The sequence below is a fragment of the Ammospiza caudacuta genome, chromosome 26 (assembly GCF_027887145.1).
Source record: "Ammospiza caudacuta isolate bAmmCau1 chromosome 26, bAmmCau1.pri, whole genome shotgun sequence".
Lineage (NCBI taxonomy): Eukaryota > Metazoa > Chordata > Aves > Passeriformes > Passerellidae > Ammospiza > Ammospiza caudacuta.
Window position 1 is genome coordinate 7842991 of NC_080618.1, and position 13909 is coordinate 7856899.

Here is a 13909-nt window from a genome sequence, read left to right on the forward strand (position 1 = left end):
GGGGGGTTAGGGATTAGAGGTTTGCTTTATGGAGGAATCAATGCATCAGGAGTCAGGGATCCCGGGGCAGGGACTTCGGGTCTGTTTTATAGAGGATGGGGGGCTGCCTCCAGGGCAGGGGCGTAGGGCTCCTCTTTACAAAGGCAGAGCGGCCGGTGCGGGGCAGGGCTTGACGTGAGACGGGGCTTTAAGCCTCCCGTGTGAGGCCCGAGCCTCGAGGGGTGGGGTTTTAAGGGGCGCTCTTTATGGGGCTGGGCCCAGGGTCCACTTTTATGCTGGCGGTGGCGGGTTGTCGTAGTAGGGTGCGTGTGCGCCACCTGAGAGGGGCAGGACTTAGGGGGTGGGGCTGCATGGGGCGTGGTTGTGGGGTTCCCCAATATAAGGGCTCTCCGGTCCGCCCCCCCACCCCGCGGGCCATGGCGGCTGCGGCGCTGCTGCTGGGCCTGCTGTCGCTGCTGCTGTCGCTGTCGCTGCTGTCGCGACTGTCGCGGCGTGGCGATGGGCGCGGCCCGCGCTGGGGCGTGCTGCACCTGCTGCACCCACAGGGGGCGCTGCACCTGAGCCGCCTGGCGCGGCGGCACGGGCCCGTGCTGCGCCTGCGCGCGGCGGGCCGCGGTGAGTGCGGGATCCCCGACCCCAGCCGAACTTGCCCGGAACCCCCGAACCCGACCCTGACCGAGCTGCCCGGGACCCCCGAACCCGACCCCACCCCAGCCGCCTGGGACCCCCGAACCCGACACCAACCCAACCGCCCGGGACCCCACAGCCCCCCAAACTCTCCTCCCTGCTCCCCAGGGACTCTCCGAGCCCCCAACTCTGCCCTTTCCCCCTGCGGTGGGGACCTCTCCTCAACCCCCCCCAAACCTTTCTTGGGGCCCTAATCCCCCGATGCTCTCCCCAAAATCCCACGCCAGGACTCCCCACTTGGTTTGGGATCTCCCCCAGTTTTGGAGTACCCCCAGCCCCTCCTCTTCCCTGCAGAGGTGCTGGTGCCGAGCTCGGTGGCGACCATCCGCGAGGCGCTGGTCCGGCACTGGGGGGACTGGCTGGGGCGCCCCCACAGCTATCTGGGTATGGCGGCGGGGGGGGGGCGGTTGGAGGGGTTCCTGTGGGGTTTGGGGAGTATCCTGTGTGTAGTGAAGCCCTTCGGGGGATATGAAGGGAGTCACTGTGTGGTTTCTGGGGTTCTCTGTGGGGCTCGGGGAGGGTCTCTAAGGGTTTGGGGGGGCCCTGTGGGATGGCAAGTCCTTATGGGTTTTGAGGGCGTCCCTATGAGATTGAAGGGGTTGTTACGGGATTGGGAGGGGGTCCCCAATGGAGTTGGGGACATGGGTACTGGGGGGGGGGGCAGTTCTGGAGGGGTGGGTTGTCTGTAGGGGCTAGGGCAGTTTCTAGAGGTCTCTGCCCCACCAGACACACCCTTCAGCCTCCAGGGTCCCATGGAGGAAGCGGCTATGGGGTTGAAGGAGGCTTTATGAGGTAGTGGGGCCCTGTAGCACACCCCTGGTGTATTGGAGGTGGGTCCCTATAGGGGCTGGGGGGTTTCTGGGGGTCCCTTACTGCTCCTGCCCAACCCCAGGGTCGCTGGTGTCACGGGGGGGCCGGGACCTGGCACTGGGAGACCCCTGCCCTGGCTGGCGGCGGCAGCGGGGAGCAGTTCGGGGGGCACTGGCACGGGCTGGGGGGCGTCTCGGGCCCCTCCTTTGGCTGCAGGGCCGGGAGTTGTGTGAGGTGAGACCCTGAAACCGACTCCTGCCCAAAATGATCCTTCTGCAACCCCGACACCCCCAAAACTGATCCTCCCAGCATTGCAAAACAGATCCCCACACAATATTGACCAGCAAAACCCTGGCCAATGCACCCCAAAACTGATACCTTGAGCCTCACTCCCTTCACCCAAACCCCACCCATGCACCTTAACCATGTCCCCTGCATCTGGAAACTGCCCCCCAAACCCTACCCCCTGCACTCGTCCCCCAATCTCTGCATCCCAAACCTGATCCCCAAACCCTGCACCCGCATCACTGTCCCCCAAAACTTACCCACCCAAACCTCACCCTCTGCACCCCAAAAGGGCATTATCCCTGTGAGTCCCCATAACTCCCTCAGAGCTCTGCACTTCTCTTGTGCGACCCCCTAAACCAGCCTTGGAGTCCCCCTTTATTTGCTCTGGGGCTCTCTCTAACCTTCTCTTTCCCCCAGGAGCTGCGTTCGTATGGGGAGGCCCCCCTGGACCCCTTTGAGGTGTTCACCTTCCACACCTGCAGCACCATCGCACGCCTCCTCTTTGGGGAGCTGGTGAGGATCTGGCAGGGGGCCCAGGATGGAGACAGGGGTTTGGAGGAGGACCCCAGTTTTTATGGGGGCCCAGGGTTTGGGGGGGACCCAGGAGTCTGTGGAGGGAACATCCAGCTGTTTGGGGGGACTGACCAATTTGTGTGTGGGTGGCAGGGGTTTGGGGGCACATAGGAATTTGAGGGGACCCGAATGTCTGAAATGATGTTCGGGGTGTTCTGGGGGATCCAGAGACAATTGAGTACTGGGCAGTACACAGGTGTGTTCTCCTCCAGGTGCCCCCTCCAGGGGAGCTCCGGGCCTTCTCACGCTGCCTGGGGGAGCTGCTGCAGGTCTGGGGGCACAGCAGTGTTCGGGTGCTGGACCTGCTGCCCCTGCTGCGGGTGAGCCTGGCAGCTCCTGGGGGTGGCTGTGGGGCTGTGGCCTTTTTGCTGCATGAGGGTCTATGGAGCCCAGAGCTATAGAGCCGTATGGGGGCAATAAGGGAATTGTGGAGATCTACAGGGGGACTATGGGCCCTTGGGGGCCTGGGAAGGGCTGTGAGTCTCAGGGGGATTATATGGCCCATGGGAGAGATATGGGGCTGGTGGGATTATATGGGGTTGGGAGTGAGGTTATAGCATCTGTGTGGGACTGGAGAAGGGTATGGAGGGCTGACAGAGAGCTTATAGGGTCCATAGAGAGCTTGGGTGGTGTCTGTGGTACTGGGAAGGGACCCTATAACTCTAATGGGGCTGGACAGGGGTTATAGTGTTTGTGTGGGGCTAGGGTGAGTGTTACAGGGTCTATATGGTGTTGGGGATCTCTGGGCCTGGGAGGGGCAGTTGTGGGGGCTGTATAGGGCTGAGGTGGGGTAAAGTGTCTCTGTGGTGCTGAGGATGCCTGTAGGACATTGGAGGGGTCTGTATGGCCCAGAGGAGCGGCCATAGGGTATCTCTGGGGCTCAGGAGACTCAGGCAGCATCTCTGGGGGAGCGGGTGTCTCTCTGAGGTCAAAGGTTTCTTGGCGGTGGGGGTCCCCATGGAGTCCCTGTGCGCAGGCCCTGCCCAACCCGGGACTGCGGAAGCTGCTGCAGCTTGTCCAGCACCGTGACATGTTTGTGGAGACCCAGATCCAGCGGCATCAGGTGGGGAGGCCCGGGGAGCTGGGAGGCAGCCCGAGGTCAGGAGCGGTGCAGTTGGAACAGAGCCTCAGGGGAAACCCAGGGCTTTGGAAACTACATGGGGGTCTGGAAGGACTCAGGTTCTGGGTGGAAACCAGGAGTTTGGGGGCTACCCAGGGGCTTGGGGGCACCCACATATTTTTGGGGAAACAGAGGTTTGGGGGGACCCAAGGGGATGGGAGGAGCCGGGGGTCTGGGAGGCTTGTAAGGCCTTGGGGAGGGCCAGGGGTTTAGGTGGACTTGGGGGTTTGGAAGAGACTCCCGTGTTTGGGGGCAGCTGGGGATCAGGAGAAACCCCCAACACGTGTCACCCCTTTGCCAGGCGTGCCCCTCCCCTCCCCCGGACTCAGTTCTGGGGGCACTGCTGGGGCGTAATCCTGGGGCACGGGAGGGCCCCCTGAGCCCCCCCCGGCTGCACATGGCGCTGGTGGACCTGTTCATTGGGGGAACCGAGACTACTGCGGCGGCGCTGGGCTGGGCTGTGGCCTTCCTGCTGCACCGCCCCGAGGTGAAACACATGTCCCTCCATGTCTTCCATGCAGCCCTGGGGGGGTCCTCTGTGTCCCCAGGGGTCCTGTGTTCCCCCCTACATCCTGTGTTCCATATGTCCCTCATGTTCCCTTCTCCGTGGGTTTCCTGCTGCTCTGCCCCCAGATGATGTGGAGCACCCTCTGTCCCCTGTACAGTGCCAGGGCTCCATGTGTGTACTTGGGGGTCCCATATCCCCACCTGTGTCCTACATGTCCCCCACGTCCTCCTCCCCATGGCTGACACTGTGCCCTTGCACCACCCTGAGGTGCCCCATGGATCTCTCAGACATTTCAGAGCTGTGTCTGTGTCTCTATGTGGCTCCTTGGTTTGGGGTTTCCATGGAGAGGTGGCTCAGGGTCCAGGGATAGAGGGTCCTAAGAGAGAGATCTGGGGGCTCAGGGGTGTCCCCAAGGAGGAGGGAGGAGCAAGTCTGGGGTGGGGGTTGGGTCTCAGGACAGGTCTGGGGAGGATCTGGGAGTTCAAGGGGGTTGCCAAGGGAGAGGGCCAGACTTGAGGATGGTTTGGGGTCCCAGGGGCAGGTTGGTGAGTTTGGGGGGTCTGGGGTTCTGGGGAGTCGCCCTGTCATCCCATTGCCACTGTGTGCCCCCTGGGATGCACCCCCTCCCCTGGTGCCCCATGGCAGACATGGCACACCTGTGCAGCTGCAGGTGCGGCTGCGGGCGGAGCTGCAGGGGGCACAGGGACCACCCGGGCCAGGGGACATGGGGCGCCTGCCCCTTCTTCAGGCCACCGTCAGCGAGACCCTGCGGCTGCGACCCCCTGCGCCCCTGGCGCTGCCCCACTGCGCCCTGCGCCACACCAGGTACCAGGGCAGGGAGGAGCCGCCACCGGCCAGCCTGGGTGAGGGGCAACCACCACAGAACAGGAAGGGTCCGCCTGGTATCATCAGTAGGGTCCGGGAGAACCCAGCAGAGCCCATTAGACCCCAGCAAGTCCCACTAAGACCCATCAGGTCCCAGCATGGCCCGGGTAAGACCCGAATATGCAGAATATTTACCAGTAGGGCCCAGTAGAGGTAGGCCCACAGTAGACTCCAATAGACCAGTACAGTCTGGTAAGTCCTTGTAGGACCCAGTAGGCTTCAACAGGGCCCAATAAATCCCAATAAGACTCATTAGGTCCCAGTAGGCCCCAGTATAACCCCAGTACATTCCACTTGCCCCAGCAGGTTCTGGTATGACCCCAGTAGACCCTAACAGACACTCAGTAGATCCTAGAAGATTCCAGAATAGCCTCAGTAGGCCCCAGCAGAGCCCAGAAGATCCCAGCAGGAGTTCCCAATATATCCCAGTAAGTCCAAGGTAGCCCCACGAAACCCCAGTAGACATCCAGTAGCCCCCAGAAAAGCTCACGATGGGTCCAGCAGTTCCCAGTGAGCCCAGTAGACCCCAGTATGGCCCCAGTAGACCTCGACAGATAGCCAGTAGATACCAGAGAGCTCCAGTAGGACTCCACCAGATCCCAGTATGGCGCTAGCAGATCCCACCCAGTGTGCCAGTAGACCCCAAATAAATTCTAGTAGGTGTCAGTATGGCTCCAGTAGATTCCAGTATAGCATCAGTAAATTCCAGTAGGCACCTAATAGATCCCAGGAGACCCCAGAGAGCCCCAGTAGACTCCAACAGACACCCAGTAACTCCCAGCAGCACCTACCAGATCTCAGTATAGACCCTGTAGACCCAAACAGACATCCAGTCATACCCAGTGAGCCCCCAGAGAGCCTCAGTAGGTCTCAGTATGGCCCATGTAACTTTCAGTAGCCCCCAGCAGACCGCAGTCTATCTCCATGCACCTTGTCCCCTTCCAGTCTTGGGGGGCTCCCCGTGGCAGCCGGCACTGTCCTGATCCCCAACCTGCTGGCAGCCCAACAGGACCCTGACATCTGGCAGCACCCTGAGGTCTTCCTGCCCGGTATGTGGGTATGCCTGCACTCTGAGTGCCCCCCTGAACTCCTGGGTTTCCTCAAACATCAAACTGGGTTCCCCCAGCCATGGTGTTTTCCCTGATTCCTGGGTATCCTGGGAACACCTTTGTGTCATGAGTGTCCCCCCCCCCCCGATGCCTGAACCACCCCAACCCCACACCCCCTCCCCCAAACCTGTGGTTACCCCCCACCATCCCCATTAGTTCTCCCATATATCTGTGTACCCCCCTCAAAACCTGTTCCTCCCCTCTACCCCCCTGCCGAAACCCCTGAGACCCCCCTCAGGTGTCTGAACCCTCCCCAAACATATGAATCCCCTCTGTCATCCTGGGGTCTCCCCCGAATCTTAGGCTCCCTCTGAGCCCCTGGGTCACCCCAAACCCCCATGTTTCCCTTCTGAACCCCGAAGTCCAACCTGGGGAACCCCCAGGCACCCTCCAAACTTGTGGAGGTCCGCCCCTAAGTCCTGGGTCCCCCCATGGCGCCCGCTCCCCCCAAGCCTGTGGGTCCCCCCCGGAACCCCCCGATCCTGCGGGTCCCCCCGCACCCCTCGGAGCTGACCCGCCGCCCCCCAGAGCGGTTCCTGGCGCCGGGCGCCCCCTCGCGGTCGCTGCTGCCGTTCGGCTGCGGGGCGCGATCGTGCCCGGGGGAGGGGCTGGCGCGGGCCGAGCTCTTCGTGTTCCTGGGGCTGATCCTGCGGGAATTCCGTCTGGAGCCGGGCCCGGAGGGACTGCCGGGGCTGAGGGGCTCACCGGGCACGGTGCTGCGCTGCCCCTCCTTTCGCCTGCGTATGGTGCCCTGCCAGCCCCCGGGCTTACCCTGACCCTGGCCTGACTCCACTTGACCACTTTATTACTTTTCTGAACACACTGTGACTCACCTGAGGTTTTTTTGACCCTTCTTGAATACACCTGACTTCACCTGAGCCTGTGTGACACTGCCTGAACCTGGCTGACCGTGACCCCCTGACTGACCCCACCTGACATCGGCCTCACCCCTGCCAACCCTATGCCTCACCTTGACACCGGCTATGACCCCAGCTGTGACCCTACCTAACCCCATCTGACTCTGCTTGAACCCTGCGTGACTCCATCCCAACTCACCTGACACCTGACCCCTGCGTGCCCCCATTCAAAACCAGATAGCTGGGTCTCTCCCGGATGCCTGAGTCAATGCAGTGTGGGAGGGCCCCATTTATCTCCTCCTAATAAAATTTGTGCTTTTGAACCCACAAGTCCCGGCTCTTCCTGGGACCCCCTAAACGTCCGGAACGCCCGAAGCCCAGCCTTGCGCCCACCCTGACCGGCCACTCTCGGCACCCGCCACAGCCCTCGGACAGCATCAGAAGATAGCGGTCTGGCTGATTTGCACTTCCCCGCTCCGCAAAGCCCTCCCCGGAGAGGCTGCGGTCCGCGTTGGGCTCGCAGCCCTGCGAGATACGGCGGGTTTGTGCGGGGCGCTGCGTTCTGCTGATCTGACTGGCAACAGGCGACTCAAAGCATGAAGCGCTCTGATTGGCCGAGGCCTGGTGTGCCTGGCAACCGATTGGCTTAGAGCTGTTGGGGGCGGGAGGGGAGTAGAGCGCCGTCCCCAGAGCGAGGGCCTGGAGGAGCGGGCGCTGCAGGGTGGAGTGCCCGCTCCGAACATAGCGGGGGCACTCAGGAGCACTCCCCCGACGCAAAAACCCGAGGGAGAGAACAGCGAGGAGGGGCAGGGAGGGAACGAGACCGTCCGCGCCCCTCGAGTCATGTGTCGAAATGGGGGCAACGGCAAAGGAGGGGTAGGCAAGGCAAGGGAACGGAAAGGTTGGTCGGTGAGGAAAGGCAAAGGAGGAAGAGGCAATTCAAGAGGGCACCAATACAAGGCAAGGCAAGCGTGGGTTAGGTAAGGCAAAAAAAGGAAGGGTACGAAACGCTATGCAAGGGAGGGTTAAACAAGGCAAAACAACAGAGGAGAAGGCAAGACGACAGAAGGGAGGGTTGGTAAAGGCAACACGAGGAAAGGGAGGGGCAGACAAGGGGTCCAGGCAAGGCAAGGGGAGGCAGTGGAAGCCAAGATAATGGAAGGAAATGGAGAGGTAGGCCAGATAAGGCAGTACAAGGCAACGGAGGGGTTGTTACCTGAGCTATCCAGCTGCAGGGTAAATGTTCAAAATAAACATTGGACCCTCAAGGGAAGAGTCTGCAGGGTGCCGCACCGGTCCCGGGGCCCCCCGCCCCGCGGGTGCCGCCCGCAGCTCCCGCTCCATCATCCCCACAGCCCCTGCGCTCCCCCCGCCCCGGTGACATAACTCAGGTTTCCCACAGGGTCCGCATGATTTGCGGAAAAAACTCCACAACTAGTAAAAGTCGTGAAGTGGGTATGTATCTTTATTCAGCGTCGGACGCATGCAGGATAACTCCTTAAAGAACATGCGCGCAATCAGAGAGTCCAAACTCCCCTTTTTCCCCCAGCCTATTGCATATGCATTAAGTTTTGCAATAGGTTCATGCATATTCATCGCATTACAATTAGTTAATGTCAGTCCTTGAGCAGAGAGCTCGCTGTTTGTCAGTTGTGTCCTGCAGCCTCAGTTTTGGCTTGCTTCTTATTTCAAGGTCCAAGGGGCCCCTCTTACCTTCCTCTAGCTTGGAAGCTCACATTCCTTTCACCTTGTTTGAGACAATTTTGAGAGCTACAGGCTTTTTTGAACACAGCAAATTTAACAGACTAAACAACTTAAACAATTCAAAACAGCATATTCCACTTAAATCTGAAGTTGATTTCTAACCCAAGTTAATTCCTAACCTCATGTCTCATTTGACAGGAGATGAAGGATTTTTAGGGATTTTTTTTTAGGACTATTGAGGGTAATTTTAGGACTTTTTATGAGTTAGGGTATCTTTAGGGCTTTTGAGGGAATTTTAAGGTATTTTTTGGGGTAGATTTTTTAGAATTTTAATGAGTTTTGGGGTAGAAGGAAAGGCAAGTCTGGCACCCCATAGTTTAAGGGGCAGACGAAGAGCTGTGTAGGGAAGGGAACACCCCACATGACCTTTTTTCACCTCCTCCCCCGCTCCAAGGTCTAGCAGCCCCCCATGCGACCAGCTGCTTTCAGAGGGTTACCCAGGCACACCTGCACAGGGAGCTGCTAGTCCACAGGGGCTAACGGGGGTATCCCAAGCATCCCTCTGGGAGCTATGGTTGAAGCATCCAGCAGGGACTAGGGAACTGCTAGGCCAACCTGGGCGTAGAGCATCACTTTGAGAAAATGCCAAGGGAAGAACCCTCTTGCCAAGGGGCAGCACCCGAGCAGGCTAGGCAGCATGTACTACTGATGTACTACTTAGTAATCACCAAGGAATAATTACATAAGTTAACAGCAAATTACCCAATTTAGCTAGATGTGTAACCTTAACACAAAGTTTTATGTTTTACCAGTTTTCTGTTCTTCTGCTCCAAGTAGTTGTTGCAAAAAAGAAAGCGCTGTTATTTTTCTGTAGAGTTTTCTTCTATAACAAGCCCTTTACTGCCCTTGAATCTGAGCCAGAGAAGCCAAACAGCTGCAGCTGCTCTGAGGGCTTGGTGGGATTCGCCCCCTCCCTTTTCCTGGGTGCCATGGGAACGAGAGGCGAGCACAATCAGGGGTATATTAACCCCAGCCTTGGCTGAGGAGCTTCATTCCCTCTCTGGGATGTGCTGGGGTAAGAACTCTCCTCTCATTTCATTGAGGAGGCTCTTTCAGCTTATATCAGCTTGTTTTCAGCAGGTGTTTCTGGGCATCTAAAGCAATAGAGGCTTGGAAGAGACTGAAGAAAACAGCATGGAATACAGGGAGTATTTAAGTTAACAATTTCGGGTTTTGTGTTTAGGGGTGGTAAAGTGCATTTGCAAGTTCTGGTGTTGTTCTTGTTTTGTTTTTTATTATTTTTTAGGAGGAGTAGATCTTCCAGAGGCTCCCAGTTCTGTCAAGTATAACACTTTGTTCAGCAGATTCATCATGTTGTCACAAGAGGGATCTGCCTAGTGTCAAAGATGATGTTTGAGATTGAGGCTTCAGGCGAGTTAAGGGTTGTGACTAGGAGAGGGAGGGTGAGCAGGTATCCAGGTAGGAGTTATTGTGGGTGGGGGAGATTTGAAGGCAGCAGGGTGAGAAAGGCTGTTGATTTGAGGACACATTCCCCCCCCCCCTCCCTCCCCAGCCAAGAGACTTCTCAGAAGCCTAGCAGAGGTTTTCACATGTCTTAAAGCACACAAGGTGATCCACTGCACTCACAGGAATGCCATTTAACTTTGCCTTTCTCTAACCCAGGTGCCACCCCTAATGAAGGCCACAGCCTTGGAATCAGGATGAAGCTGGAGCCTGAAGGAGCCAGGCACACTCAGGAGTGGGCAAGTAGCTGCCTTGCTGGGATTAGGCCCACATAACTCTGAACTCAGACTTTGGTTTTGGTTTTCTTTATTGTAGCTGACCAGAGGCTAACAGGTGATCATGGGGCCCTCCGAGGCAGACTCATTGCAGGTGCAACATGGATTCCCATCACCTATCATCCAAAAGATAAGTCGGGGGCCACAGCCTGGAGATGGGAGAGTAGCAGGTTGGGAATCCCTGGGACAGATTTAAAAATTGGCATGTATGTAAGCATGTCGCCTTATATTGTGTGTACTTACACTCTATGTGGACTTGCACTGTATGCATCAGCTTATATTGTGTGTACTTACACTGTACCACTTATGATCGCAGCTGCCCTGCCCTGGCACGTAGTCACAGTTAGGTAGAACAGTTATAACAACTTTACTGGTCATCTGTCTTTCGTGGGATTTTGGGTAGAAAATTTATCAGTCCAGAGTGGGGACAAGTCCTAGCTGTCAGCCACCTGTTGACCCTTCCTGTTGACTCACAGGTCCTCGTGGCTGCTGTTTTCCCCAGGATCTGCCATTTACCTCAAGGAGCGGCAGCCAGAAGATGTGTCAAAGCACCTTCTTCAGCATCTCAGGTAAGGGCCACAGTGAGCATGTAAGTGGAAGGAGTATGTGTGAGAGCACGTGGCTGTGTCTGTCTGCTCGTCTCTGTGTGTGTGAGCGCATGCTGACTGGATTTAACCTTGTGTGTGTGACTTTTGCTTTCCAGGTTTTGCAACTCCTTGTTAAATTTAGAATAAAAAATCCCCAGCTGCCTTCCACCCTGGCTGATTTTTTTTTTTGGTCCCGGCCAAGTAAAAACCCAGAAAAATACCACAAGATAGGCTAGAAAAGAACCAAAAAACCAATAAAAAAAACCCAATATGGGTGAGAATACCGAGAAAAAAACCCCCAAGATGGGCAAGAAAAAATGCAGAAAACACCCACAGAAAACCAAGAAAAAAACCCCAGGATGGGCAAGAAGAATCCCAGAAAAACAATGCTACATGGACCGGAAAAACCAGAAAAAAAAAACGGAAAAAAAAGGGAAAAAAATCCCAAGATGGGCAAGGAAAAAAAAACCCCCAAAAAAAACCACAAGATGGGCAAGGAGAAGATCCACAAAAAACCCAGAAAAATCACAGAAAAACCCCCAAGAAGGGCAAGAAAAAACGCAGAAAACACCCACAGAAAACCAAGGAAAAAACCCCAAGATGGGTGAGAAAACTCCCAGGAAAAAAAACCAAGATGGACCAGAAAAAACCCTTAAAAAACCAAGGAAAAAAAAAAAAAAAACTGGAAAAAAACCCAAGGATAGGCAAGAATACTCCAGAAAAAACCTCAGAAAAAATCCGCAAGATGGGCAAGAAAAAACCCAGAAAAAAACACAAAAAAACCCCCCAAGATGGGCAAGAAGAAATCTGGAACAAACACCCCAAGACTGGCAAGAAAAAACGCCAAGATGGGCAAGAAAAAACTGACGTAAAACCGGCCGTAAAGCGCGACTGTCGTAAAAGGTGCCGTAAAGCGCGACTGTCGTAAAAGGTGCCGTAAAGCACGACTGTCGTAAGAGGTGCCGTAAAGCGCGACTGTCGTAAAAGGTGCCGTAAAGCGCGACTGTCGTAAAAGGTGCCGTAAAGCGCGACTGTCGTAAAAGGTGCCGTAAAGCGCGACTGTCGTAAAAGGTGCCGTAAAGCGCGACTGTCGTAAAAGGTGCCGTAAAGCACGACTGTCGTAAAAGGTGCCGTAAAGCGCGACTGTCGTAAAAGGTGCCGTAAAGCACGACTGTCGTAAAACCGGCCGTAAAGCGCGACTGTCGTAAAAGGTGTCGTAAAGCGCGACTGTCGTAAAACCGGCCGTAAAGCGCGACTGTCGTAAAAGGTGCCGTAAAGCGCGACTGTCGTAAAAGGTGCCGTAAAGCACGACTGTCGTAAAACCGGCCGTAAAGCACGACTGTCGTAAAACCGGCCGTAAAGCGCGACTGTCGTAAAAGGTGCCGTAAAGCGCGACTGTCGTAAAAGGTGCCGTAAAGCGCGACTGTCGTAAAAGGTGCCGTAAAGCGCGACTGTCGTAAAACCGGCCGTAAAGCGCGACTGTCGTAAAAGGTGCCGTAAAGCGCGACTGTCGTAAAAGGTGTCGTAAAGCGCGACTGTCGTAAAACCGGCCGTAAAGCGCGACTGTCGTAAAAGGTGCCGTAAAGCGCGACTGTCGTAAAAGGTGCCGTAAAGCGCGACTGTCGTAAAAGGTGCCGTAAAGCGCGACTGTCGTAAAAGGTGCCGTAAAGCACGACTGTCGTAAAACCGGCCGTAAAGCGCGACTGTCGTAAAAGGTGCCGTAAAGCGCGACTGTCGTAAAAGGTGCCGTAAAGCACGACTGTCGTAAAACCGGCCGTAAAGCGCGACTGTCGTAAAAGGTGCCGTAAAGCGCGACTGTCGTAAAAGGTGCCGTAAAGCACGACTGTCGTAAAACCGGCCGTAAAGCACGACTGTCGTAAAAGGTGCCGTAAAGCACGACTGTCGTAAAAGGTGCCGTAAAGCGCGACTGTCGTAAAAGGTGCCGTAAAGCGCGACTGTCGTAAAAGGTGCCGTAAAGCGCGACTGTCGTAAAAGGTGCCGTAAAGCACGACTGTCGTAAAACCGGCCGTAAAGCGCGACTGTCGTAAAAGGCGCCGTAAAGCGCGACTGTCGTAAAAGGTGCCGTAAAGCACGACTGTCGTAAAACCGGCCGTAAAGCGCGACTGTCGTAAAAGGTGCCGTAAAGCGCGACTGTCGTAAAAGGTGCCGTAAAGCACGACTGTCGTAAAACCGGCCGTAAAGCACGACTGTCGTAAAAGGTGCAGTAAAGCGCGACTGTCGTAAATCCGGCCGTAAAGCGCGACTGTCGTAAAAGGTGTCGTAAAGCGCGACTGTCGTAAAACCGGCCGTAAAGCGCGACTGTCGTAAAAGGTGCCGTAAAGCGCGACTGTCGTAAAACCGGCCGTAAAGCGCGACTGTCGTAAAAGGTGCCGTAAAGCGCGACTGTCGTAAAAGGTGCCGTAAAGCACGACTGTCGTAAAACCGGCCGTAAAGCACGACTGTCGTAAAAGGTGCAGTAAAGCGCGACTGTCGTAAAAGGTGCCGTAAAGCGCGACTGTCGTAAAAGGTGCCGTAAAGCGCGACTGTCGTAAAAGGTGCCGTAAAGCGCGACTGTCGTAAAAGGTGCCGTAAAGCGCGACTGTCGTAAAACCGGCCGTAAAGCGCGACTGTCGTAAAAGGTGCCGTAAAGCGCGACTGTCGTAAAAGGTGCCGTAAAGCGCGACTGTCGTAAAAGGTGCCGTAAAGCGCGACTGTCGTAAAAGGTGCCGTAAAGCGCGACTGTCGTAAAAGGTGCCGTAAAGCGCGACTGTCGTAAAAGGTGCCGTAAAGCGCGACTGTCGTAAAACCGGCCGTAAAGCACGACTGTCGTAAAACCGGCCGTAAAGCACGACTGTCGTAAAAGGTGCAGTAAAGCGCGACTGTCGTAAAAGGTGCCGTAAAGCACGACTGTCGTAAAACCGGCCGTAAAGCACGACTGTCGTAAAAGGTGCAGTAAAGCGCGACTGTCGTAAATCCGGCCGT

The 13909-nt window shown here is 56.4% G+C and overlaps 1 protein-coding gene across 1 annotated transcript; it reads left to right on the forward strand.

The window, feature by feature from the left end:
- Nucleotides 1–416: 416 nt before the first annotated feature.
- LOC131568177 (steroid 21-hydroxylase-like) lies at nt 417–7205 on the forward strand. Its single transcript, XM_058820098.1, has 10 exons — nt 417–615; nt 982–1071; nt 1580–1731; nt 2203–2298; nt 2571–2678; nt 3335–3421; nt 3780–3965; nt 4651–4811; nt 5817–5920; nt 6509–7205. Exons 1-10 carry the CDS (start codon nt 417–419, stop codon nt 6754–6756), a joined length of 1431 nt encoding a protein of 476 aa, XP_058676081.1. The 3' UTR covers nt 6757–7205.
- The last annotated feature ends 6704 nt before the right edge of the window (nt 7206–13909 follow it).

What these genes read in the sequence shown, in the direction of transcription:
- LOC131568177 (XM_058820098.1), top strand. Translation starts at nt 417, where the DNA reads ATGGCGGCTGCGGCGCTGCTGCTGGGCCTGCTGTCGCTGCTGCTGTCG. An exon ending in GCCTCCTCTTTGGGGAGCTG is followed by an intron (nt 2,299 to 2,570) that starts GTGAGGATCTGG and finishes GTTCTCCTCCAG; the next exon opens with GTGCCCCCTCCAGGGGAGCT. An exon ending in TGCGCCCTGCGCCACACCAG is followed by an intron (nt 4,812 to 5,816) that starts GTACCAGGGCAG and finishes GTCCCCTTCCAG; the next exon opens with TCTTGGGGGGCTCCCCGTGG.